Here is a 27,866-nt window from a genome sequence, read left to right on the forward strand (position 1 = left end):
ATTGTATGATGCTGCCGCGGAGGGGAACTCCGTGTCGGGAATGCATTTAACATCTTGGTGGCAAATTCTGACTACTCTTTGCCAGATGTGGACTAACTCTACTATCGGTGCTAAACCAGAGGAAGCTGTAAATTCCACCGACAGCGCGACTCTTCTCAAGACACAGTCAGCGATGGCGATTCTGTCCACACCTCCTCTGCCCCCAAAGCTTCTGTCACTGATTGCAGCGACCCTCACAACACAGGATCAAGCACGGGAACAGGACAACTCGGACAATGATTTCATTGACTCTGATAAACCTTTTGATCCAGGTCCTATAGACCTGGAAAAGGAGCTAGACCTTTCCCCCACCCCCTCGTCTCTCCTGATGCATTGATTGTATTTTGGGGGGAGGGTGAAAGGGGGTCTGAGGGATTGGTGACGGGAATGCAAGTGGGAAACACTTCAGTGATGGGTTTTGGGAGTCGCTATGGCATGTTCAGTATTTTGTCAGACAAATCAACCTGCAGAGTGGCAGCCTGTGCAAAACGAGGCTGTTAAAGAGTTAAGCAAAGCAGTGCGGGAAGGGGGGATTCATAATACATTTGCTATGTCCCTTCTTGAAGTGATGGCAGAGCCTTATACACTCACACTGCATGATTGGAAGTCATTGCTTTGTATGGTACTAACTGAGAGTATATGATGTGGTTATCTGATTTTTGTGAGCTATGTGTAGTGGCCTTGACTGAAAATCTTAATCGGGGAATTGCTGTTAACTATGAGCAGTTAGCTGGAGCAAATAACTGTGCCGATTCTGTGACTCAGGCAAGGTATCCCAGGGACAACTGTTTGCAAATGAATGAGATGGCTATTAAGGCAGTCAGGATGCGGGAGTCTTGCCATAGTCTTGCAGGGTCCTAGAGAGTCACTAACTTTAATACTAACTTGATTGATTGGCTTCAGAATATTTTGCAACAAGTCGAACATCAGGAAGCTCAAGGGTTGCTTTTAAAACAACTAGCTGTGATAATGCCAATGAAAATTGTAAACGGGCAACTTTCACAATCGCAACCCCAACATGTGTCAAATGATTGTAACGCAGAACTCACAGCAGACTGTAATTCTCAGGCTGAGTTCTGGAATGCAGCATAACAGATTTTTGCTGCTCTAATCTCTTCTGTAAGAATAGTACACGCTCTTAACTTGCTTAGTAAATTAGGCTGCTAGCTTGCTAAACAAAGTAGTACTACAAATACTATTCTTTTTTTTTTTTCTGGCTTATTAACAGATGTTGATTCTGTCCATCATATGTTGCTACAGAACCGAGTTGCTATTGATTTTCATTATTAGCACAGGGACACAAGTGTGAAGACTTTGATAGGATGTGTTACATGAATCTGAGTGACCACTGTGAATTAATTTACAAAAGTATACAAAACTCAAAAGCCTTAAAACAAAGATCTGCAACAGAGCCAGGGGCGGGATGCCTTTGGTCTCTTCTCACGGCTGGGAAACTTTGGCCCATGACTCAAAAGTATTACAGGTTTTATTATAATTATCTTTAACCACCTTATTGATGTTTGCCTTATGTCTCCCATACCTTTTTTTCCTGTATTCAGTGTTTAGTTGATTGTAACATAAATCAGGTCATGGTCACCCAGCTACACACACCCTTTGCCTTGTTGCAATTAACAAGCAAAAAAGAGGAGGATAGAGAATGTCTGAAGAGAGATCTAGGAGAAGAAGCTGGAGAATATTTGACCTAACAGGAGATGAGAGAACAGCTGGGTATTGTGAAGGAGAATAGGAAAGATAAACATGGTTATCTAGTGTTTAATAGGTGTCTGCATACTTGTAGTGATACATAGCCATGTAACTACATGAACGATTTCTGCCCTGAGCCTGGTGGCGCATACAGCTGCGGTTTGTGTCCGGGCTCAGATGTAAATAGGGGCTTCTCTGTTATGGTAAAGTGTCTCTCTTTGCATAAAAAAGAGAGGGAATGAAGGGAATGACCCCAGAGGTGTGTTCAAAGAAGGCATGCGATGTTTGATGTTTCGAACTTTTTGATTGAACCAGTTCTTGTTTGGTGTGCCCTTCCATCTATGTATAATGTTAATCCAAAAGAAGCTGATATTGTTTACGCTTTGAATGTCAATAATTGTCTTTCTGTAGATGCTAATGTAGTAGGAGGCTATGATGGGAACGTGTCGCAGCGGTTCTTCTCTTATCCAGAGTAACAGCAGGGAAAGCATTAAAGAGTTAAATCACCTTGTTTGGTAGGCAGTTAAGAATGTGAGTCAAAATTGCCACTGCTTTTTGTTGTTGGTTCAAGGACATGGCTGTGAGGATTTTGATGGTATGTGCTGCGTGGATTTTAGGCGCCCCATTGCAGCAACATGTTATCAAAATCTGAGAAAATTTCAGACTTTTTTTTGGCATCCATTCACTCAATTGGCAGTATTGTTTGTTTGCTATTGCCTTGGTTGCTGTCATGTTTGCAAGGGCCCTGCAGAACATGGCAAACCTGGTACTAGCTGTTCAAAAAGCAAAAAGGGGAAATTGTAAAATTGTATGGAACAAGGACAGTGGGTTATTTTGACATTGATAATATGTCTTAGTTGGTTTTTTATTTGTTCTATTACTTGTGCCTTGTTTTTGCTCGGTTTCAGGGGTTCTTTTGTGCAACAGGAAGGGGGAGATGCAGGAGCGGTCAGGAAACTAGGACCATGCATGGCAATCAGCTGAGGGGAGTGTGCTCGAGCTTGTCTAGACAGCAATCAACATGATGAGGCGTGTTTGCAGAGCGCAGGGGAGTGGGAGACGGATGGCGCCAAGGAAAGGTAACACCTTCTGGTTAATTGCTGGTAGTTAACCACCAATCAGGGATTGCCTAGTATGCAATGCTTAGCTTCAAGAACCAATTAGTTTAAAACGCGCAGCCTTTGAAAGTGTATATAAAGTCGTGCATGCTTCTGTACAATAAATTGACATTTGCTTGCATCGAGCTGCGTCCCGTCTCTTCATTCGCCGCACCTCACACTTGGCGTTATTGAACTTCATGAGGTTTTCATGGGCCCACCTCTCAAGCTTGTCAAGGTCCCCATGGATGGCATCCCTTCCTTCCAGTGTGTCAACCGCACCACACAGCTTGGTGGTGTTGGTAAACTTGCTGAGGGTGCACTCAATCCCAGTACCCATGGTGCTGACAAAAATGTTAAACAGTGCTGGTCCCAATACTGAGCCCTGAGGAATGGTGGTCACTGGTGTCCACAAATCAATCTATTTTTATTTTAGTTTTTATTATATGTTCCTAGAAAACACTCATAATGAAATCACTGCAGCAGTAAAACTACTAAGGAGTGCAAGTAAGTGTTTTAGGGAGAGCAGAAGACAGCAGATGATAAATATCCGATGACAGAATTCATCTGTTGTTCATGCTGTCATTACTTCTTGCCAAAAAAATAATGGCTTAGTGTATCTCTTCTCAATCTCTGCTTCTGATGAAAATCTAGTCCTTACTGAACAACATAAGAATGTAACTAGATCAGATAAAAGGTCTAGCCAGTTAGCTTTCCTTTGACAGATGAACAGTAAAAGGCTCAAGAAGCATTTAGAACACGGTGTTGCAGTTATTTCCTCAGTAACGAATCCCCTAAGCTTCTAACAGCTCATGACCAGCAACCTTAAGCATCTGGCTCTGTTACAGTACCTGTGTTTTTAATAATCTTTGACATGTTTTCTGTCATGAATTTGCCTCATTTGACTCTTTTGAATGCATGCAGACTTTTGTTATAGTGTGCCAGTGAGTTTCAGATTTTAACTAAATGTTGCATGGAAAAGAACCTCACAAAAAGTATCTTAAAAATATTTTAAATTTAAAAATGTAACTTTACAGACCAATCTGCCAGGAATTAGCTGTGTGTGGTTTTAACTAAGCTCTTGCATTTGTTTGAAATGAATTTTCATGTCAAAATTAAGAATCTTCTCCCATCTGAAACACAATGTAGAAATGTTTGTAATAAAAAGTCTAGAATTACTGAAATGGTGTTTCTCTCTAGGCAGCTCCACAGACCAAATGATGCACTGTAATGTAAGGTAAAAAAGAGATTACTTAGTGACTGACTCAGTTTATACCATGTAAACAATAGAATATCTGACATTGAATGTTATACACAGCTGCTGTAAGGCAGCCATTGTGCCACCATATGAATACATAATAATTTGATGATTTCTAATGTCTTTTTATATATAGTATCTATAGTTATCTGAAATTGACTCTTTTAAACATGCTACTTTACAAAAGCAAAACCCAACAGATTAAGCACCATATAACTATAGCAGAATATTTAATTCTGCCAGAGAAATAACGTACCAAGAATTTCTATGAAACAGCGTCTTTAAAACATTAAGCATGCCATTCAGCTCTCAAAGATGCATGCACGTGTGGTTAGCATTACAGGGCTGTATTATTACTTGCCTAATTCCTAATATACACCTCTTTACATTGATGTTTCTCTACAGTATCCTTTGCTGAGTTTGCAAAGAGGCAGCTCCATGCCACATTATGTAAGCTACTACACCAAGCAAAAGCACATGCTTGCAAGTACTGTGCCTCTGGAGCCTGGTGCAATATCCAGAACTGCAGGAAACTGAAGCAGGAGTTAACCTGCCATCCTTTAGGAGACTCAGAATCATAGAATCGTAGCACGGTGGGGGCTGGAAAGTCCCTCTGGAGCCCACCCAGTCCCACTCCCTGCTAGAGCAGGGTCCCCCAGAGCAGGCTGCACAGAGCCGCATCCAGGTGGGTTTTGAATGTCTCTGAGGAGACCCTGCAGTCTCACGGGGCAGCCCGTAAGACACACCACAAGACAACAAACCAACTCCTAAGGCCCCAGAAGAGAAGGCTCAGGACAAGCCACCCTGCTCTGTCCCGCAGCTCTGAGGCTAAGCCCCTTGGCCGGTACTGATGGAAAGGGCGTGCTCTCCAGTTTTGAGCACCTGAGACAAATCACAGGGCTTTGTGGGGCAAACCCTCAGCCCAGCAGAATCGACAGCAACATTAGTGCTGACTGGTACAACCTGACGGTGAGTTTATTTCATCGTCAACCTTTCTGTAACGACAAAAAGGAGAAATAAACTGAGCCTCTGGGGCTTCCTGATTATGATGATAACGACTAGTACCCGGGGCCACGCCCGTCCCAGCTAGGGGAGCGAGGCCCGGCGACAGGCCCACAGCCTCCGACAGGCCCCCCAGCCCAGCCTCCCCGGCAGGCGCCTGCAGCCCCCGCAAGCTGTTCCGCCGAGAGCGGCGACACGAGCGGGGCACGGCCCAGCCCGGAGGTGGGCGCCGGCCGCGCATGCGCTTGGCCGCCCCGCTCGACCGGAGGGGCGGCGGGCCGCCTCCCTTAGCGACGAGCTGACGCCATGTGCCGGGCCCGGGGCTTGCTGCTGGCCCTGCTGCTGACGCGGCTGGCCGCCTGGAGCCTCGGCACCCCGCCTGCAGCCGCCGATCCCGCCGCAGGGGCCACGCACCGGGCTACTCCGCGAAGCGGTCCCGCTCCGCCGCCGCGCCGCCACCGTTCCGCCGCCGGCGGCTTCCCCGCCCGCCTTCTGCCGCCCGGCGCCCGGCGCTTGCGCGACCCCGTGGCCGCCGCCCCGTCGCGCCGCTCCGGCGGCAGCAGGTGGGCAGGGAGCGGGTTGCCGGCACTGCCGCGGCTGGGCTGGGGCGGGCCGGGCGCCCAGCTGGAGCCGCCGTGCTGCCACGGCTCGGGGCCTGGGGCCCGCCTCATTCCGGGTGGGGGCCTGGCAGGGCTTCCCGGGGCAGCATCTCGATGGCCTAGGTCAGGGGCCCTCAAACTTTTTAAACAGGGGGCCGGCGCGCGGATGAAGTGGCAGGAAGTCATCTGCGGCTGCTTGGTTTCCCCCCCCCAGCCCCCGGCGGGGGGGGGCGGGGGGTTCTGTAAATACCGGGGGGCGGATTGAGGACCCTGGGGGGCCGTATCCGGCCCGCAGGCCGTAGTTTTAGGACCCCTGGCCTAGGTGAAGCAGGGCGCGGGTTGTCTGTGAGGAGGCTGTTGGCCTTGGGAACCGAGGGCGTCTTTCTAAGGGAAAAAAAACCAACTTTAATAGGCAGTTGGGAAGGCAGTTGTAGACTTGAGAGGCTGTCGGTGGGGATTTCAGCTGTCTGGAGAGTAAAATCTGTGGCCAAACCCTGTCTTTGCAGATGGCAGTTGTGAGGAGCACCAAGAGGAGCTCAGATATGCGGATGCTGCATTGCTCTACCACTTCTTGTTTCAGGGAGTTTCAGAGTGATTTCTAAATATACACATAGAGAGTATCCACAAAGTTACTACAATGATGAGAGGAGCTTTCTGTAATGGGTTATTAATGCAAATTGTACGATAACTTCCAAGCTGATGAAAGGAACACTGTGTCTTGTTGCTGTGTTGCTGGCATTTAGTAATATGAAGTATGAAATTCTGCAAGAATAGCCTTTTTAAGAGTTTCCTGGGTGCGGGGGCTTGTCTTGGCAGGTCTGTGAATCAAGTGTGCGTGGAAAAATCACTCATATTCAGAAGTAACACCCCTTATCCTACTGATACCATTGCTGTCCCTGGTGGACGTGATCTGCTGTTCTGTGTGCAGCTGGATAACTGTAAGTGACCTTTACCCCCCCCATGTATTTAATTCCTAGATTGCTTCTGCTTAGGGAATCTTTTTCTGAACTTACATATAGTTGTTTGGGCTGTTATAGTTCCATGGACCATAGTGGATTAGGATCCAGTCGCCCAAGACAGACACACAAAAAAGGACGTTGCAGTCACTTTAAGGGTGTCTTGCTAAAAGCAAACGGCCTTTATCAATTGCTTCTGTATTTGAGGTACTTCACTTAGTTTGCTACACTCAGAGCAGCAAATAAGGGTTGGTGTTTGAAATATAGCGCTATTAGCCTTTTCAGAAAGTTATTTCTTATCATATCTCAGATTCTTTATTTCATACACTTTTCATGCTTTTTTTTTCTGCTAGCAATGATTTTTCTCTAGTAATCACACACAGTCATAGAGTATGCCATTAACACTCTTTTCTGCTTTCCATACTGTACTTTGGTTGACTGGTTTGATGTCCAGCTCTCTGGCATTCATTGCAATTAACTGGGGTCTCACATCTGAGCACTCACTGTTTTTTCTTTTCAGTCTTGTCTGGGAGCCTTGATGCACAGTCCCATCTACTTCTGACCTAAATCTTGGAGTGTTTTAGGTTGGGTGGGGCTCAGGAGTTAACTGGTTAACAACTGGTCAAAGCAGGGTTAGCTTCCTATTATCTGTTCCTGCTTTCAGCTCTTCACAGATGTTGCCTGAATGTTTTGCATGCAAGGAAAAGGAACAATGAGAGCCTTGTAGTACATGGTATTGATAGTAATGCTAGAACTCCACCCATTCCAATATTCAGTAGGTCCCAGAGTAAAGATGAATTTTGATAAGGGCTTAACCACAGCTGAAAGTTCCATCAGGCTCCTGGGTATTTCAGCCTGTAACTTGTAAGTAGATAAATTATATCCTTCTCCTGCACCACCCACAGTATCACAAAAATGGGATTAGAAGGATTTTGAATTTGTGATCTCATCCAAAGGAAGAATCATCTGTGTCTGGACTGGCAGCACTAGATTTTTCTGGCCATTTAATATTTGGTCCCCATATCTACCACATGATTAGGCCCACTGAACAAGCCCTAGGCCTTTGATTGCACTTGTATGTTAGGTATAGCACACCTGAGAACAACAGAATTCACTGCTTGCATGGCCTTTTCTGTGCTTGTTGTTAGAAGAACATCTCAGGAAGACTTTATTTGGGATCACCTGAAGGATGGTAAACTTTTCAGACAGAAACAGCCTTCTCCCCTTTGGTCTTCCCCAAGGAAATACAGAAACACATAGGTACTCATCAGCTGATTTCAAAGATGGATGGCGACATGAGCTACCACTGCCGGAAGTATAATCAAGCCTGCTCCAGAGAGTCTCCTGGAAAAAGGCTAATGTGAACAGGCTCTGAACCTAATGAATTAGCATGCCCAGTAACAAAGAGATTGTGATGCACAAGCTGACTTCACCTCATTGAAACCATTGCTAGACCCCAAGTCCTTTTCCTCAGGGCTGCTTTCAATCCACTCTCTGCCCAGCCTGTATTTGTGCTTGGGATTGCCCCAACCCACATTCAGGACCTTGCATTTGGCCTCTGTTGAACTTCATGAGGCTTGCATGGGACCTCTCAAGCCTGTCAAGGTCCCCATGGATGGCATCCCTTCCTTCCAGTGTGTCAACCGCACCACACAGCTTGGTGGTGTTGGTAAACTTGCTGAGGGTGCACTCAATTCCAGCATCCGTGTGTCACGGTCCACTCAGTGGACTCATGATGGTTCGTTTACTATGATCTTGAAGTGCAAAAATCAAGGCGACCACACCAAGGGGTTATGCTTCAATCAAACAGCACAGTTTTATTGTTTGCCCATAAAGCGACATGCAATAGGTAGAAAGACAGAAAGTGAAGAAAAGATAAGTAAAAAGAAAAAGGAAAGAGGATTATAGCTACCACCACGGGTCCAAGGTGTCCCTATGGTCCCAGGTCCAGGCAGCGTCTTGCTGGTCCTTCCGATCGTCATGATCCTTGGTGGAGAAGATCTCCTAAAATCAGTTGCTAAAGAGTCCTCTTTTATGCCGAGCAATACACATTGCTTCTCCTCTGGCCCGTGGATTGCTGTCAGTCTCTGCCTTCTCGAACAAGGTTATCACGCATGTTCTGGTTTGTTGTAATGACAACAGTTGTTACGCAGCCTTATCGTAGTTGTTCCTTCCAGCGCCAGCTATCAGGGAGCAGTATCGGGGAGCAGTATAGTACTCCTGGTACCATGCAGTTCTCCTTCAGGGTCACTGGGTCTCAGTGTCCATGAGGACCACATTCCATCTCCAGGTCTCTGTTAGCAATGTTGAGACAATATTGTTCTCTTTAGACGACTCTTACACCGTGTTGTTGACAAAGATGTGAAATGGTGCCAGTCCCAGTTCTGACCACTGAAGGAATGCCACCCATCACTGGTCTCCACTTGGACATGGAGCTGTTGATCTCAACTTTTTGAGTGCCACCTTCCAGCCAATTCCTTATCCAAAGAGTAGTCCATCCATCAAATCCGGGTCTCTGCAATTTATGTCCTGCAGGACAACATCAAGTGCTTTGCACAAGTCCAAGTAGATGATGTCAGTTGCTCTTCCCTTATCCACCAGTGCTGTAACCCCATCGTAGGAGACCACCAAATTTGTCAGGTAAGATTTGCCCTTGGTGAATTTGCATTGGCTGTCACCAATCAACTCCTTATTTACCATGTACCTTAGTGTACTTTCAGGAGGATCTGCTCCGTGATCTTGCCAGGCACAGAGGTGAGACTGACGGGCCTGTAGTTCTCTGTGTCTTCCTTATTTACTTTTTTAAAAATGGGGGTTATGGCTCCCCTTTTCCAGTCCAGGAACTTCACCAGACTGCTGTGACTTATCAGATAATGATGGATAGTGGCTTAGCCCTTTATCTGGCCATTCCCTCAGGACCCACAGATGCATCTCATCAGGTCCCAGGGGCTTGTGCACCTTGAGGTTTCTTAGATGGTCTTGAACCTGATCTTCTACAGTGAGCGGTTCCTCATTCTCCCAGTCCCTGCCTTTGCCTTCTGTGGCTTGAGTACTTGCCGGTTTAATACTGACATAAAAAAGGCATTCAGTACCTCAGCCTTCATGTCCCGAGTAGCCAGGTCTCCTGTTTCCTTCTGGAGAGGGCCCATGTTTTCCCTGGCCTGCCTTTTATCACTGATGCACCTATAGAAGATCAGTTCTTGGGGACAGTTGGAAATACTGGGTATTTTCAGGATACTTAAAGTACTTTAAAAGCATTCCTGTTTCACATACTAGCTCCTCAAGATAACAACTTTGTCTTTAGACTTTGCAGGACTGAGGATAATATTGCTACTATTTCCACTTCTAAATCAGTGGAGGAACTAATATGAGTGCATTTTAAAGTTACAAGAATCGTTATTCATGAGCCTGACTCCTGTTTTGTTTGGTTTTTTTAAAGAGTTTGTCTGGTTGCAGACAAATTGATTTGTCTGATAGTCTTCTTTGCCTTTTTCTACAAGATTAAATAGCCTTTAGGTAGCTAGTGTGCTTTCTTAAGCAAACAGACTGAACAAGAGTAAAGTTTTTCTCTGAAAACTTCAGCAGTTTGAATATCTTAAGTTTTGCTGCAGAAGGTCTTCTCTTCCAGTTTTCAGTCATATTTTGCATTACGTAATGTTGGTTATCTGCGTTTCCAAGTATTCAGCTTTGATAATAGAATAATGCATAAAGAATTGCATTCCAAAGAAAAGAAATGGTTGTGAGTGGAACAACTATCAATGTTTTCTTTTTCAGTCTAATGATTATACCCTCAAGTAACTAATAAGAAAGCTGCTTTGTGCACCTGTTTTTGTGAACCTTGTAGGAGCTTAATACTCATTTGGCCTTTATCTCCTTAAACGATTTAGCTGACTGCTTGACTAATGCTGTATTCTGATATAAAAAAGCTTTTATTTCTGGTTGCTGCTCTACATCTGAGGATCTGCTCAGCCCTTGAACAGTAGAATTATACTGAGACCTTAAGGTTGTGGGTTTTTTTCTCTACACACCCCCCAACTTACTAGACTACCTAAATTCTTTTTGGTACTGTAATCAAGGGTACTGTCACTCACTCCTGTAGTTGGTATGATCTGTAGTCCTCAAACCTTGTAAAACATTTTGTTTGGCTGTATCAGAAAGTTTATTGTTTGAACACGTCCATTAGGATGAGTCTACATAGTATGTCCCTAATAATTTACCATTTTATTAGTGTTTTAGCAGGAACGATTTAATTATAACATGGTAACCATACTGAATACCACTGGGTCAGGAGTGCATCACTGTGGGGTACCAATAGAAAGTCGTCTTTTTTTTCTTTTTTTTTCTTTTTTTTTAAGGATGACTATTGTCTATTCATACTTTTGAGTTTTGCCAGCCTTAATTATTTTTAATCCGTTTAGTGTTGCTCTTAGTGAACTCACATATTGGTAGTGTTTTGTCATTAAAATGTCACCTGTGTCTAATCTGGGCATTTTACAGAAATTAGAGCATATATTAAGGTAGTTCTCTTAAGCAGTTTTCATGCTGTTTGGGAAATCACATTTGTGTATTAACACCCGTTTCCCATGAAACAGTACAAACTAGTACTCACGGTATCATTCTGTTCATAGCTCATATTAGTCTGTTAGCAGTGTTACTATGGATTAATTAATATAAGGCTCTATCTAGTTCGTAATTACTGAAGTTGTTCCTTTAAAAATATTGGCACAATATTTACTTTTTCTATCTTTTCCAGTAATTTGATATTGTTGGATTTCTGCCCCCCCCTCTTTTCAACTTTAGCAAATCTGAACTATTTCCAACAGCCACAGGATATTAAAGAGTCTGATTTTTTGAAGTTCTTTGAGAAGTATGGCAGACACTCTTTCTTAGCACGATCACAAGTCCAGCCATCATTCTCGGCCTTTTACCGGGTGAGTTGAAGGAAAATAGCAATCAGTTTGCAGATACTCTTTTACTAAAGCTGTCTGTAATGAGGTCTAATGACAGCATATTGAAAGATTCTTACTTTTCTACCTGTGATCCATATTATCTCTCAGTTCTTTTCATTCCTTACTGTGTAAAAAGTTTGTGATTAGTTTTCTTGTATTTCAAAGTTTGGACAACACTTTAGACAAAACTGGATGTACACTAAGGAGAAGTATAAATTTGCCTCTGTGCCCTTGTATTTGGCCTTAGTATTCCAGAGTCACTTTGTCTGTGATTTCTCCAAATTGTCTTTTCAGACCGGAGATCCAATCCTAATCTACATTGATTCATCATCTGTACTGAGCACTCTTAGACAGCCAGTAAAAATGGGAGCCAGTGGACTTTGTCTTGATGGAAATCCTGCTGGTTAGTAAAGGGAGAAGAATTTCTCTAGGGTGGTTTGCTTCTGTTTTATCTGTTGTCATGTCTTAACTCAGGCTTCCTGGACAGTAAAAGCACAAGCTGTACTCGGATTTTTGCCAACTTGAGTAAGAGCTGCATTACTGACCCTGCCCTAGATGCTGCCTCCTACTACCGTGACTTCACTGTGCTGAAGGTGCATGTCATATTGCTTCCTTTTGCTCAACATTTTATTTGCTTGAGTTCCATTTGAAGTTGCCTTCCACTGCAACTTCAGCTAATGGGAAAACTAAAGGTCATCAGGTATGTCATCACTGATCTCCCGATTGTTAAGGCCTTCTTGCTGGAAAACCTGATAAAAATGTTATGTTTGGTGATAATCCCTCAATTCAAACTACTTTCCAATAAATTTCAGTTATTAACAGATTCTTAATGCATTTAACACATACTTAATTAACACTTCATAGTTCTAATGGTTTAATTAGAACACTCTCTCTTTTTAAAGACTGTTTATCGAAGTATTGCTATCTTGTTCCATGAACTTGATCAACCAAGCAATACATGTTCTTAGTAAAGAATGAAGATTTGTTTTACATGATAGATCTAAAATCATACTGAAGGCCAGTTATCAATATTAGCTTTATTTACATTCATAGATTGAATTCCATATCAATTTCTGCATTATTCATCCTGACAATAATTTCAAAAGAACCAATTTATTGTCCTGGATTCATGCTGGTCTTACTGAATGTTAATATGAAAATATCTCCTATCACCTTCTGGGATTTCTCTGGTGTTCCAAGAGTAAAAAAAAAAGCAGTGTAAATATTAAGGCTAATGATTCAGTTTACCCTTATGTGGGAAATGTTTTCTGTGGGTTACATCTGCAATTTCTAGATCACAAATTGATGACATTTTACACATCTGGAATAAACAAAGTAATTTTTTCATTGTAACATGTAGGCTGGTTTTAGTGATGGTTTCATTACTTTAGGCACTTGCAAACCCAGCAAATCAGTTGGTTTTTTGATGTTGTGCGTTGGCTTGTTTGTTTTCCCTAGGTCCCAATTAATGACACCATTGAGCAGTTCATGAAGGTCAGTCTCTCTTGCCAATGAAAATAATTTCTGCTTCTGAAATAAAAACATACCTGGAATCTTAGGCATTCATAGTAATGCCTGTGGGTTGGGAACATGGGAGAATGGGAGTGTTCTGTGAGATGAGATTTTTTTTTTAGATGTACTTTTAAATGAATGGGCATATATAGGGCTAGAGTCAGGGAGGTAGCTTGTTTTCTTAGAAAAATTTGGGCATCTGGAGCAGGGTGATGTGTCCACAGATCACAGCTACAGCAGGAACGGAAATCTGACTTGGATGTAAAAGCAGTGGAAAAGGGAAAGAAAGGCATGCTCCTTTGAAACAATTGCTAATTGTTAATATGCTTGCTGTCTCCAGGTAAAGGTCACTGCAATTGCACCACCTGGAGCTCCCCACATGGCAGGCAACACATGTAAAAATGTTGTTTCTGAGGTATCTGAACCTGCTTTCCTTTGGGCATCTCAACACGAGCTTCAAGTCATTGCCCTATTACTTGCCTCTGCATCTGATTTTTCTTTGAATTGGACTTTCAGGTGATCTATGAGATAGAATTCAGTGGCACACATGGGATTCAGAGTGTTTCTGTCCGGTTCAAAGTGAGCAACATCTCTGGGAACCTAGGATCCTCTCTGCAGCAGCACTTCACTTTGCATTTCTGGGTCAGTGCCTCCATCCTCACTGGGCTTTTAAAAGTTTGTAGTCTGTAGTTTGTGACCCAGTTTTGTACAGATCAGATGTGGAAAGATTAGAGCAGTGTCACTGTGGTATGGTAGTGCCAGAACCCTGGAACACAGGTGGTGGTCGAAGGAAGGAGGGGACACTGCTCTGGTCTCAGGTAAACCATGTTAGAAGAAAAATTCAGGCTCAGTTCAAGCGTGCAGTCTTGCGCTGCCCAAGTTTGAAGGGGCTGATTGTTATCATCTGACTATTTTTTGCTTTGTTTTGAATTGGTTTGGGTTTTTTTTGGTGGGAAGAGAGAGGGTGAGATCAGGGTCAGCACCATGGTCTTGTGAAGGGAAGGGCTGGAGCTGGTGCTGTATCTGAGGTGTTCAGCATTTGTGAACAAAGTTGCTAAATTTATTCCAGGTATTTATTTAACTATGCCTGTGCAGTGGGACTTCGGAGGGGGGGGCAATCTGGGACATACTTATGTGTGTTGAATTTCATGTAAACCTTGTCCCATAGAAGCAATGTGAAGTGGCATAAGTGATGACCTCAGGGGTTGGTAAGTGTGCAGTGCAACCTTGCTACAGTTATCCACAGAGGTTCTCCCCATAAAACAATTCAAAAGTGGAATCTGACACTCAGAATTGGGGTCAAGGCAGGGTTTGTTCTGCAAGTCATCCGTAGAATTACCCAGACCCAGACTGGTATGTTCACTTCCTTAGAGACAAATGTTGAGCAGTAAGAATTCATTGTCTCAAAACTGTCCTGGTAGTATCCACATTTCAAGGTACTGACAGTTTTTTACCTGCTGGACTGCAGATGAACTTGGTAGGTAAGAAAGAGGATTTGGAAACAAATAGTGGAGGTTTTAGTAGTGCATAATATTCAGTCATTCAAAAAACGGTTTACATTCACATTTTTGAGAATGTGAATTTGATCTTCTGAGATGAATGGATCTAATTCGTGCTACCGTTTTCCTTTCTTTCTTCCCTTTGCCTCTCTGTAGACCAGGACTCTTTCTCATGCGTTGCCTAGAAGTGGAAACCCTGGCTACATCACCGGAGCACCAGTGTTGGTTGCAAACAGTGGTGCCGTGCAGCATGTATCCTTTTTTCTCCTATCAAGTTTTATTTATCACTGGGTTTATTGACTTCTTGTACTTTACTGTCTGGACTTTTGAGAGTCTACCTGTGAGGGCATACCTCAGTATTACATCGCAGCCACCGGCAGGCCTTTTGGTCACAACTGACCTGTAGTCCTGTGGTAAGGATAAGGAGGAATGTGGGGTGAGAGGATTGTTAAACACAAGCTGGGTGTCCTGTATTGTCTGTTTATGCTTTTGTTTGGCTTCTTGACATGCAGTCCATCAGATGAGTGTTTTACGGAGCAAAGGTGATGGAAGTTGCTCACAGTTCCTCAGACACACAGTACAATTTGGAAGAAATATGAGGACAGGCTGCAAGCTCAGGTAACAACACACTGCAGTCACCCTTCCTGACACATTTGGAAGGTGTGGGGCCACTTAGCAAGTTTTATCATAGTCTCTCACGCACTGTTGTGGAGCCTAGGTCCTTCCATGAGGTTGCAAATGGGCCTCTACAGATCTTTCATATACTCCTAAGAGCACTTGAATGTCAGACAGGTGGTGGACCTCTAGAACAATCTGAACATTGTGAAGGTCTTCTGGGACATTTTGAGATTTTAGTCGGGCAACATATCTTGGGCAAGAGGAGAGTTTGTATTTGAGGAGCAAATTATAATGGAACCTTAAAAAGTGATTGTTTTGATCATTTGGATTATTCTTTTGTTGGTGACAGAGCAGGTATGTGACCACTGATGTGATAAGATCACTAAAGAGCTGTCAGTTTTCCTTATCGTGCGTTACCATGCCATGTTGTTCTTCTCCCCTCTCATTGCAGAGAGGATTGAAACTGCATCCATTTAATACCAATACTTCCATAATGAGTAGAAGAAATATTCATTACAAAGGAAGGATGTTGATAGTGGGTTTTTTTCTGTTCTGGAAATCACCTTGTCAAAGCTGATATTTTCTTATTTCCAGCCTGTCCCCAATACTGGAAGAAAGTAACTGTAGTTATATCCAGCAGAAGTTATACAAGGCTTTTCAGGGCATGAACAAAGCAGAGGACCTTGGTATAACTGGCAGTGCTCATTCAACGCAGGCAGAAGAGTGGACAACCATTCTGATTCAGAACTGCAGTGTACAGGTAATATGAATGCAAAAAGACCAGCTGTGAATATTTTTCCTTTCATATCTTTGTATTACCTTGGGGAAGCACGCGCATGGGAAAAAAGAACCAGATTATTCATCTGGGCTTATGTTCTCTGTGTTATGATCCACTGACTCTCACGGATGCCTGTAAGAAGTCGTTCATATGATTAGGATAATTACTAAAAAACCCTGAAAAAACAATCACCTGACAGATTTAATGTCTCTTGAATCCTGTTCCTGCTATTTAAATGAGCAAAAACAGTTCAATACTGAATCCAGCATTATATTACCTAGTTTTCTGACAGCCTTCTAAAACTAATAATACCGGGTTACTTCCTATTAATTTGATGCTTTTTATTATTATCAACATTTCTGATTTTCCAGTTTCGAGGGAAGTTTATATATTACCCAATAAGTGTAAAAGTTTGCAATCCAAGTACTTATGGAGGAGGGAAATTCTATTTTGATAATTATTAATCTGTCAGGATATGGCATATTAGAACACAAAATCCAAGTGGTAGAGCTGAGACAAATTCTGTTTGGATATAAGATAACAGTGAGATGGATACAACTCTAAAATAGGTGGCTGACCTGACCAGAAGTTGCAGGGTTAGTGCTGAAGTGACTGATTCAGGTTCTTGTGACCTATGCTATCAAAAATAATAGACTTTGAACATAATGGTCCTTTTTCACGTTTAGAGTACTATATTAAGATGTTTGAAGTATATTTTCTTTTCAGGCTGTAAATTGCACTTCCTGTTGCATGGTTCCTGTGACCCTGGAGATACAGATATTGTGGACTAAGGTGGGCCTCCTGTCCAACCCACAGGCTCAAATACTGGGTGCACAGTACTCTTATCAGTGTCAGCCCCTGAAGGTATGGAATTTTAAACCCCTCCCTCACACACAGAGGTAATTAAATAGGATTCACAGGTTATTTAAGAATCAAAGTATCAAATGGTCTTTATATTACTGAATGGAGATTTACTGAACTTTAGCAGTGGTCTGGCTGCAATGGCAAGGGTTTGTGTTTAACAGCTCCATAGAGGTGTTTTTATGGCTTCATCAGTACTGTTGCTCAATCACTTGTACAACTGGAAAAGGTACCTTCCTTCCAACACCAGCCCACCTTTTGTCACTTAAGGACTCAAACTGTAAACTTTCAATTATGCTCAGTAGAAAACTAGTTACAAACATTCAATAACTGCATGTTTATCTAGTTGTGTCTTAAAGCCTTGATTGATATGGAATTTGAGTTGATTTATATTTCACAGACTCCACAGCATGCTGATAATCTGTGCAAGAAGATATTTCTATTCCTATAGGGGTTCTTAAATCACCACCAGGTAGCTGAGGAAGAGGCTAATGCTGATGGCAGCAAATCTGACGAATTAGGGGAAAAGGTTTTAAGCCAGAAAGCAGGCTCCTAAAAGAAGATTACATGATGGAAACATTCAAGGTCAGGTTGGATGGGGCTCTGAGCAACCTGATCTAGTTGAAAATGTCCCTGCTCATTGCATTGGGGTTGGCCTAGGTGACCTTTAAAGGTTCCTTGCAACCCGAACTGATCTATGATTCTGTGAAGTCAGTAGGAAGATGGAGCTATCAGGTTCACAAAGGAGAATGGTCTTTTTCAAGCATATGTCAGTGGATCCCATTTTGGTGCAAGGCTAGATTCCTGATATCAGTCTTTTGGGCAGCTTGTATATTTTGAAGATGTATAATTCTCTGCAAGGGCTTCAGGAGGGGGAGCAGCTGACACCTGCCCCATGGCGTTCTCATGGCAGTGAGGTATGACATGGGAAGTGTCTGTCTGACCTGTTGCTACTCTTTGGACTTCAGACTTGGTCTAAATGAGATTTTACATCATTGTTTGGATGTGTCTCATGCTACCTCTTTGTCCTCCCTTCTTGCAACATACATAAAAGAACATGATAGGAAAATGTTCACCTTGTAAAATGTGTTGCCCTGGAGCAAACTGACACCACCGCCCCATGAAGATATTTTCTACATCTGACCTGTTAAGTGGCTCCATTAACAAAACTTCTGTCTGAGTAGGGAGGCTTGCATTCCTAGTAAAAGTGCAGGGTGCATAGCCCTCAGTAAGGATTAGCCAATCAAAAACTATGAGATTCAGATTTCATCAGCTTGAACAATGGATGCTAATTACTTTAGAGCTGTAAGGTGTATTGCAAAGCAAATTAAAAGAATGCAAGGTTTTGGCAGCAAGAAAAAAACACACTACTAAAATCAGTTTTGGCTTAATCAGTGGCAATCCACAAGTTAGGGTTGTTAGTAAACACATTTTAGTAGAGGTACCAGTCCGTACCATACTCAGCAGTGAAGAACTACAGCTCTTTGTAAGCATACCAGTGAGATCACAGATGCAGGCTGTATATTGCTTTACTTTTAAATTATGTCACTTCCCAGTTTTAGCCTACAGATTCTAATATTTTTATTTATATTTTTATATATATATATATATGTAAAGTGCCTATCACCATATTGATAAACATTCTTTGGAACCACTCTTGACAGCAGAGGTAAGAACAGGAGTCAGTCTGTTAGTACCTCAGCACTTCTGTTTCCAACCAATTATAAAAAAAAAAAAAAAAAGCCACAAGACTGCTGCCAGCCTGCCTGTGGTGTTTAATACTGCTACTCCATCAGGGTTGAGAACTAACTATTCTTTAGAGAAAAAAAACCCTTTTCCTTTAGACCACACTGTGTCACTGGAGAGTTGCCTTAGTGACTAAGGAGAAAACACAGAACCCAGGAAAGAGATCCCATTTTCTACACCCATCCACAATATCTGGTCACAGTAGTATTTGACCTTCCTGAAAATACAAGGCAGTCTTAAACGGTGTAGAGCTATACAGGAGCATGCTGGAAGTTGCTTCTGTCTGCCTTCTCCCAGCTGTTAATGAGGGGTTGTGTGAGAGGTTTTTTCCCCCACTAATATCCCCTGATTTTAAGACAGATTTTGAAGGTTCAGAGACAAAGCCAGAATTGTTTTGTGGCTTCTTGTTGACTAAGGCAATTGTGCCTACTGTGTGTTTACTCATTGATAGGAGAACTTACATCCATCAGGAGTGAAGGAGTAATTCTAATTGTGAGTGCTCAGCAGTGGCAATTTGTGACTGAGGAATGATCTGGCCTGGAGGGCAAGAAGGCCCAGCTGCAAGAAGGGGTTAAACTAGGTGAAAGCAGGAATGCCAGAGACAGACTCCTTGCAAGGGAGTGAGGTTTCCCTTGGTGATAAGATCAAGCCTTAACTTTGTCTTGTAGCCATTCTGTAGCAGAGCTGGGTGGGGGCACTGGGGTGGCTGGACCCAGGGCTTTGCTGAAGTGCCCCATGCTGACACTCAGGGATTGGTGCTGATGCAAGTGTAGGTACGGAATTTGCTCGTGACACATATTTGCAGACTCTGTGTAGAACCACGTTTTGTGGTAGGACTCTGTCCCATACATTGTTCATTACAATTTTATTTTATATTTAAGCACAAGTGTTTTTAATTTGCCTCAAGAGGTACCATGAAAATTCCCCATCAGGATTCTCAGTATTTTTCTCTTAAGAGAGAGTAATTGATTCTGTCTTGGGAGTTTTTTGAGTGCTTCCCGCACAACTTTGCTCTAAAGGCAATCTTGCAAATTGTTTCCAGGGAAGTGAATGAGGTGGTGATTTCACAGGTTGGGTTAAACCAGTGCAAGCACAGAAAGTATGCTGCCAGTAGATTCCCTCTCTTGAAGTTAGCATGCAGAGCTGTGAAGCTGGGGCAGGGAGTGAGGCTGCTCTTTTGGCAGCAGTGTGGTCTTAAATCACTCCAAGCTAGCCATGAAACTCCACATAGCTCAAGGAACAAGTGTATTTGTTGTCCTTCAGCATTCTGTTGAAACAGAAAGGAACTGGGGCCTTAGAAGTTCAGGCCCCTCTTACATCTTTACCAACTGACCTACCAATCTGTCTCCTTTCTGAAAACAGTATCCTAAAATGTGAGAAATAAATTCATTGCTGTATTGGCTCCCTGCTTTATTTTACTGATATTTTGAAGGGATCAAATCTTGTGGCAGTCCTGTCTGTTTCTGGCAACAATCACCTGTTCAGAGGGCCAGGTGATCTCATCTTACATAAATTAATAAATTTTGTACAAAAATAAAGCTACATTTTCTTCTGTTTGTATTATCAACTATCTGATATGTCTGTCTTCTGCATAAAAGATTTACTCCGGCAGAACTTGAGTCACTGCTTCCATTCTGGAGATCTGTAATATATGATGCACAATAGCTACTGTGTCCTCAATTTACCTGCTAAGTATCAATTTTGGGAAAGAGGAGTTACTCCCCTGAAAAAATGTATCTGGAACACTTAACTCCTGCCATCCTAGAGACATCTTGCTTGCCAGTTATGTACAGTGGGTCTCCATTAGCAAATCGAGGAGGGATGTATCTTTTGTATTAAGCTTCCTAAACCTTTTATGCTTTCCTCTTTTTGCAGTTCCTAAGCACAAGCACGGTACCTTTGACAACTGTCATTACCTTCACTGACATGACTGAATGGCCAGAACCTCCACGAGGTCAGCCCCAAGTGCACTGGAAACTCCCATTTGACATCTTTTTCCTATTCAAGGTGGCAGTGAATTTGGAAAGAAGTTATAGAGGTGATCTGGTGGGCTATTTTTTGTTGATTCTAATAATAACTAGCATTCTCTGCTTTTGAAAAGTCAAATAGATGGAGCCCATACTTAAAAGTTCGGTAAATGAATTGATACATTCAGAATATGTTTCAGATCATAGTCTTTTCTCCTCAGGTTCTTACACTATTCCTATAATATCCATGTGCCTTCTGTTCTTGGCTGAAACCACATGACTAGCTTCTGTCCTGTGTCCTCTCATGCCCCTATTCTCCATATGCACCACCTGCAAACCTCACTGTAGTGAAACACTTGAGAGATGGAGGGGTCAAGAGACATTAGGTTATACAGGAACGAAGAGGAGGATGTGAAAATGAATATTGCATGTTCCCAGAAACCAAGAGTGCTTTTTAAACCAAGGGGGTATGGAGAGAGAAGCAGAGTTCAATCCAAACATTTTGGGGCTGCATTCAGTCATCTTCCTGTTGGAGAAGCATCTGATTTTTCTACATGGAACTAACTGAACATTTAAAATACAGGAGCCAACATTTAAAATACAGGAGCCCTCCCAGGCAGCCTGAATTATTATTTTATGAATAGACATGTCTGCCAGTCACCTGTTATGTGGCAACCATGCCTCTCTGACAGTTTTTGACTCTTCTATGTTTTTTCAAATACAGATATTCAATTGAAGTTTTTGTGTTTTAATTGGTTTACATTAGCAATTGTGTTGCACAAAGCAAAGTCATTGTAGATGTCCCATCCTGTGAAATATAATTGAATTTTAGTTGTTTGTCAAGACAACTTCTTTCCTGATCTTTTTTCTTCTTGAAGAAACAGGCCTGAATATGGGTTTTCCTAGATCAGAAACATTCTCTTGAAGCTCGAGATAGGAACTGGACTGATAATGATAGCCCCTGAAAGCTAGGTGGCACATCAGAGAGCTGTGAACAGTCCTAAAGAAAAAAAACTAATTAGGAAGAATTTGTAGATACATTACGAGACTGAAGCTTCCTGCAATACCTTACCCCTAGCTCAATCTCTGGGACCAAAACGTAAGTTTATTGGTTTTGAAGTTGAAGGTGATCTGATTATCTACTGTGCCCCACTGCATCACACAGGCTAAGGAAATCCGCTCAATCATTCCATGAAGTTTTTGGACAACAGTATATTTTTTTAGCAAGGGATTTGTTATTTACCCTAAATTCTTCAGATTATGGAAAAATCTGTCCCATCTAATGGGCAAGAAAATCAGAGAAGTCTGGCCCACCTTTAACAAAATGTGTTTGTTGATTTTGTATGTATACTGTGTATAGCAACTTTGCTGCTCTTTTTCATTGCAAACTTAAACAGAAGAGTGTAAAAATAAACTGAAGAACTTGTAATTAGTCAAGATATCAGAGGAGATAACCTGAATTAAACAAAACCGTGTCCCATCTAATACATGCAGTTTATGCGATAACTTCACATATTTAAGTTTCAGATTGTTTGTGTGGTTTACGAGCTTGGAAACAATTCCATGCAAGTGTCTGCTGCTTCCATTGCTTCTGATTCTGGGGCAGCCCATAAAAGCCAGTCTGAACACGTGTGCATTCCAGTGTTACCTATGGCTGCTGGTACCAGTACAGCAACAAGCTTTGATTTTAGATATATGTGGCTTCTCAGCTGTGCCTGTAATATGTTTGCAAAGCTTTTAGCAAAACACATTTGTAGCATATGTCACGTGTCCTCCCATGCTCCTAATTTGTGGAATCCAGGAAATCAGAGGTGTCAGTAATTGACTCAATCAGAGTTAGCTGGAGAAACTTGCCAGACATCATGTTGCCAAATGTGTGAGGATATGGCTTGAATGAAAAGGATCTGGCATCTCTTGTTTTCTGCATTATTGTGATAATCCAGTTTGGTGACTACAGAGATTCTTTTATTCTATGAGCTGCAAATATATGGAAGCGCTATAAGAATGCATCACCTTACTATTGTAATTCTCTGTCATATCCCTAACCTCCAACATGTCATATTTTCTAGCACGCATGTGACTCCTCTGACATTTCCTCATTGCAGGGAATGTAGCTGGAGAGAGCCTTGTCCATAGCCTGGTCTAGCCTGACTTAAGACACATTCATTTCTAGCCGTGCCATACCACATGGATGTGGGTTTGGAATCTGCAGTTTCCTATGACAGTTTATTTCAGCATCTGCTTTGTCATGTTAAGGTTTTCCCCACTGCACTGAAATGGCCTCTGTTACAATTGGCTGTCAAGCAATAATACGACAATGTCACACACAAAGCAGACTAGTATGTCAAGATATATAGAATGGGGTATTTATACTCCATGTCAAGGGGCTGAGACAGTGCTGCGTAATTCCTCTGCTGCCAGCATTCTATCTAGAACTATCTTTCCAGTGTGTCCAGTTTTGAGGTTGTAAGTCTATGTTTACACTGTGAGTGAAGGATGCAATTTTTGGGTTACAAAGTAGGAGCAGAGTTACAAGAAGTTAATGAAGTGCACTGTTGGTAGCGATGTGGGTTAGGCTGCCCACCCAGCTCTTAAAATCTCTCTATGGGGTTGTCAGATCACTGTTACACTAGAAGCCGATAGTATGTGTTTTCGTTCTCACTACCTGAAAGAGCACCATGTTGGAGTACTACTTTTATTATAGGTTCTTTCCCCCCAACTCAGCCAACAGAAATAGCGAGAATGTGATTTTCTGAAATGTTCTGAGATTATTTGCCTCTTCTATAATGCAAGAATATACATAAAATGCAAAGGAAAAGTTAAAAAAGACATCTTAAAAATTTCTGTAAGTTCCTTAGTGTGCTTCTGCTTTCTTCAGGGACTGAGTATTTGAGCCACCTTTAAATTTGTTTGCCAAGTTGCAGCGACTGTTTAGCACTGTAGGGTTTGTAGGGAAAGGAGAGGTGGCTTACTTTCTGTGCTCACCATACTTGCCCTCTTCATCTGGCTCAACTGACTTTCCCAGTGTGCCACTGGGTGTCCATCTAGCTTAGTAACTAATGGTAAGAATACATAAACGTGATCTGTGACACGGCTGCAGTTTTCCTTACAAGATCACGTATGACACCCCCGTGGCACAGCACTCGCTGGGTCACTAACGCCTATTGTCAGAGGGACCCCGGGCCTGCAGGTTTTCCTAGAAAGCCCCTTTCCCTCTGGCGCTGCTTCACATCCACCCCCGCTGGCGTCCGAGGCCGCCTGACATCGCTGCCGGCAGTGAGCGTGGGCGGGGGGCTGCCGGGGCGGGGAGGCGGCCGGGGCAGGGGGGTGCCGGGGCGGGTGTTACCCCCGGCGGGAGCACGCGCAGGCTGCGACGGGAGGAGACAGTCAGTGCGCGAGAAATCCCTCCATGTCCGCCTCGGCACAGCGAAGAGCCCCGCGGGGCAGCAGAAAGATGTAACGGCGTGCAGCCGCGGGTGGAGAGGGGCCGGGCGCAGGGAGCGGAGCGGAGGCAGCGGGGCCGGGGCAGCTCGGCTACAAAACAACCCGACCCCCGGCTCTCCTTGCAGCCGGACCCGGGCAAAACCCGCCGCTGCCGAAGCTGGCGTCACGCTATCGTGATCAAACCCGGCTGCACCACAGCGCTTCTGCCGCCGCTCTGCGGGCCCGCTCCACGGAGCGCGGGCCCACCCGAGCGCCTTCCAGCCCCGGCCCTGGCCCTGGCCGAGGCGGGCTGGGGCTGGCGCTGGCGCTGGGGCCGGAGGCGCCGTGAGGCGGTGGGCGGGCGCGGCCCCGGGCGGAGGCGCCGTGCCGGCGGGTGGGTGCCCGCTGTGGTGGCGAGCTGTGCCTGGGGGCGGAGGAGCGGGCCGGGCGGCGCCCGTGCAGTCGCGGCGGGGCCGAGGGCCGAGGGCGGTGACCGGCTCGGCCGCCGTGGCGGAGCGTACCCGCCCCCGCCGCGCAGCGCGGAGCTGGGGCGCCGCGGGGCGGCGGGGCAGGTGCTGCCGGCTGCCCGCCCGCGAGTGGGGGCTGGGCGCGGCTGCTATGTTGCTCGCAGCAGAGGAACGAGGGCTCCGCAGGAAAGAGCCAAACCCGAGCCTTTGAGCCCTAAAACTGTAGAGGTGCGGTGCCTGTTCGTCTGGCCCTCACAAGCTTTCCACAGCCTTGTAGAATTTGGCTCGGATTTCTGGATGGTTACAGAGCATTGCTGCTGCGTGGAGTTTCTGGCAGAGTGAAACTGCAGTTTCGACCTTGCAAGCACTAGACTAATTGATAAGAGCTGCATCAGGCTTTGTTCTTCTGGAGCTTTCTGACAGCAGAGCTGTTGCCCCTCTTGAGACTTCTTTTCGCTTGTTCGTCTCTTGTACCTGCTTACAAGATTGCTACATGCCCAAAGAAAATGCTTAAACCCTCCTGACACTTGCGTGCCATGTAAAAGTTATTATCTAGGTTTTGACCTGGCTCTCGGTGATAAGCCTGTGTTTCCCCACAGGAGATGTAACAGGATCAGATTAGAATTTTCGTTTAAGAAACCTTATAGCTCTCTGAAAGAAGTAATAAAACTGTAGATAAAGGAGACCTAATGGCAACGCATACATAGTTTTCCAAAAGCCTTCAGCAAGTGTCTCTGTACTATGAAGTCAAGAACAGTTTTATTTTCTTAAATGGAAAATAGCTAAACCCCTGCCATAAATGCTTATACTTGTGCTGACTCTGTATTCTAAAAAACTACGGACACTTGGAAGTGTTTACCTTCTTTATCTTCTCAGATTTGCTGTTGATGACACTGAGAAGCAATTTATAAAGGGTTAAAATAAAGTTTTCTTCTTTCCTGTTCTCTATCATCTATATTTATATTTATTCACTTTAGAAAGTATGTTTCATATTCTGTATTTATGTCAGTGAATAATTTTTGTTTGTTAATTGCTTTACTGATTTGTTGGTTTGTTTGCTGTACTACATTCCTTTTCTAAGCTACTCTTCGCCAGGGTTGTTATATGTGTATTCAATAGCAGAGTGAGCATCTCTCAGGCTTAGCTTCAGTAATTTTTTAAGCTGCTCTTCTTGCATGTTGTGTTAGTAGGAATATGAAAGCAATGGTATTTTTATGTTTTTCTGCAGCATCCCTGGAAGATCTGATAGACACTGTGGGTGGTACCTATTCTGAAAAGTCTGTTCATGGTGTAGCAGAAGTCAAAAAGCAAATAGAATGGTGCAAATTACCAGGTAAGGAATGAAGTTCAGAATAAAAGATCATATCATACCACTATATAAATCCTTGCTTCATCCAAACTTGAGTACTCCATGCAGTTCTGGACTCTGCCTTGGATAATATGCTGTACTCTGTTTAGGATAATCAGGGAGGCGGAGGAAGAGTAATGGAGATGATTGTATGTATGAAATAGTCTCGATACAAGGAAATCAAGAGCATCCTGTACCGATTTATTAGTGGTAGTGTAGTCTAAGGAGTTGCTGTGCTTCTCTCTTGCTGATGCGGGTACTCGCGTGATTGTGTAGACAGGTGGGTCAGTTGGTCTCTGACCAGAATGTTACCATGGCCAAGCTGTTTTTCAGAGTGGGGTGGGAACGGCAACTTTGAGCAGGAGGGATGGCAAAACTGGTACGCCTCTGGTGCTAGAATTGTTTAGGGACAGCTTAAGCATCACAGCAGAGGGAGGAAGGAGGAGGTGGGTGTGCTACATGTCTGTAAAATCAGGAGTGGTATGGAGAAGGTGGATAGCCCCAGAGCCACGCAAAGCTGGAGACCAGGAGAGTATTCAGGTAGTTTTAATTGCTTTCTTGTCCTGCCGATGTACTTTATCTTGAGATCTGACAGACTGCTGTTCAACTATGTTTTATTTTATTTCTTGCTTTCCCCATTAGGGTTTGGGTGCCAACTTACCCTTTATAGAAACGGAATGCCATCTTGTTTCTCCCCAACCCCAAAAGAAGAGGGAAACACATTGTGAGGGCAGAGAATAAAAAGGAAAAGTAGGTAAAGACAAATGGCTTAAAAATGAGAAACTGGAGGGAATGCTGAGCTGAGCCCACACAGTTCCCTGATGCTGATGAATGCTGTTTTGAGTGGTGCTCTTGGAAAAATGATAGAATAGCGGCTTAGAAACATAACTACAGTTGGTGAATATTCCCTGCTTTTTCTTAGGAAGTTGTGGCTGGCTGGCCTAACCATTGCCAGAAGGCAGTTACTCAAGGGGTTCCACTTGTGAGGATTTGGTTACAGAGGGTATGAATTAAAAAGAATTGGTAGAGCAAGAAGTTTCTGTGAGAGGTTCTGGAAGAGAGGCTGACACCCAGGGTACTAAATGTCAAAGTTAGTCTTTTTCCTAAAATATTAAACAAGAGTGCTGACTTCAGTCTACATTTTTCAGACTTCTTTTCATTCTGTCCTTGCATTTGCCTGGCAACAGTTTCTCCTGGATGTGAACACATGTCCAGGTACATGATTTGCATCTTGTTGCTTAGTGGCACTGTTGTCACTCTGCTAACCATAGCTATTGCAAAATTTTATTCAAAATCCATTGCTTTTTCCTGAATGATCTTTGGCACTCGTGCAGCCTTCATTTGATGGCTATAGGGAAACTGGAGCAGAATGGGAATGCTGCTTCTGTTGTCTTTATCCTTAACAGCGCGTGGAACCTGATGTTTTGCTTCTCAGTGTTGAAGTGCTACACGTGGTAGGACAAAGTAGCCAGATTTGATCCAGACAAAGTAGAGCAATGATGTTAGGAGGAAGGAAATGCTTGAAAGGTGCTGCCTAACCCTATTTTGAGGTTTCTTAGTGAGGACTAGTGCTTGATTAAATTAACCTGTGTTCTTATGTGCCTCAGTAATTTTGATTAAAGCTGCTACTCTGACTTTTTTAAAATTTTTATTCTTTAAAATGACGTGAGAAAAAAAGTCTTTGCGCAGAGATACGCCTGTATTAGTTGCAGTTGTGTCTAGGCTGAAGGTGGATTGTAACATGTCTGCATACACAGATTCTTAACACTATCAGGATGGTCCCATGCTTTTTCTTGAAGATGGCACTTTCTTTAAAACTAGTTAAGGGTAATGAACACCTTCTGTTCAGAACACCTTGTGGATCTGAAATCACAGTTTTCCATTGCTCACTTCCTACTATGCTTGCTATGCATACTTACTGAAGTAAGTAACTGCTGACCAGGTAGGAAATCTAGGATTCCTTGCCACTAACCAGCATCCTTCTGTAAAAACTACTGGTGTGATGTGGCAAATGAAAGTGCTGCTTTATTTTTTGTTCATTTT

General features: G+C 43.5%; 1 protein-coding gene across 3 annotated transcripts; it reads left to right on the forward strand.

The window, feature by feature from the left end:
* Positions 1 to 5,235: 5,235 nt before the first annotated feature.
* On the forward strand, positions 5,236 to 27,845 carry TCTN3 (tectonic family member 3). Of its 3 annotated transcripts, none has more exons than XM_056351139.1 (15): positions 5,236 to 5,663; positions 6,516 to 6,637; positions 11,456 to 11,586; positions 11,899 to 12,007; positions 12,079 to 12,197; positions 13,063 to 13,098; positions 13,457 to 13,531; positions 13,633 to 13,758; positions 14,772 to 14,867; positions 15,136 to 15,233; positions 15,828 to 15,993; positions 16,738 to 16,875; positions 20,494 to 20,656; positions 25,704 to 25,808; positions 26,972 to 27,845. In XM_056351139.1, exons 1-15 carry the CDS (start codon positions 5,407 to 5,409, stop codon positions 27,133 to 27,135), a joined length of 1,905 nt encoding a protein of 634 aa, XP_056207114.1. In that variant the 5' UTR covers positions 5,236 to 5,406; the 3' UTR covers positions 27,136 to 27,845. The 3 variants fall into 3 exon arrangements, with proteins under 3 accessions (XP_056207114.1, XP_056207116.1, XP_056207117.1); XM_056351141.1 differs by lacking the exon at positions 26,972 to 27,845 and adding an exon at positions 26,466 to 26,902 and having other exon boundaries at positions 5,241 to 5,663; XM_056351142.1 differs by lacking the exons at positions 25,704 to 25,808; positions 26,972 to 27,845 and having other exon boundaries at positions 5,274 to 5,663; positions 20,494 to 22,096.
* The last annotated feature ends 21 nt before the right edge of the window (positions 27,846 to 27,866 follow it).

This window comes from Falco biarmicus, chromosome 9 (genome assembly GCF_023638135.1).
Source record: "Falco biarmicus isolate bFalBia1 chromosome 9, bFalBia1.pri, whole genome shotgun sequence".
In the NCBI taxonomy this organism is placed as follows: domain Eukaryota; kingdom Metazoa; phylum Chordata; class Aves; order Falconiformes; family Falconidae; genus Falco; species Falco biarmicus.

Bases quoted from the DNA above. Each gene is read 5' to 3' on its own strand.
- TCTN3 (XM_056351139.1), top strand. From the start codon at position 5,407: ATGTGCCGGGCCCGGGGCTTGCTGCTGGCCCTGCTGCTGACGCGGCTG. The intron at 15,234-15,827 runs GTAACAACACAC...TCTTATTTCCAG, and splicing joins AGGACAGGCTGCAAGCTCAG to CCTGTCCCCAATACTGGAAG. The intron at 16,876-20,493 runs GTATGGAATTTT...CTCTTTTTGCAG, and splicing joins ATCAGTGTCAGCCCCTGAAG to TTCCTAAGCACAAGCACGGT.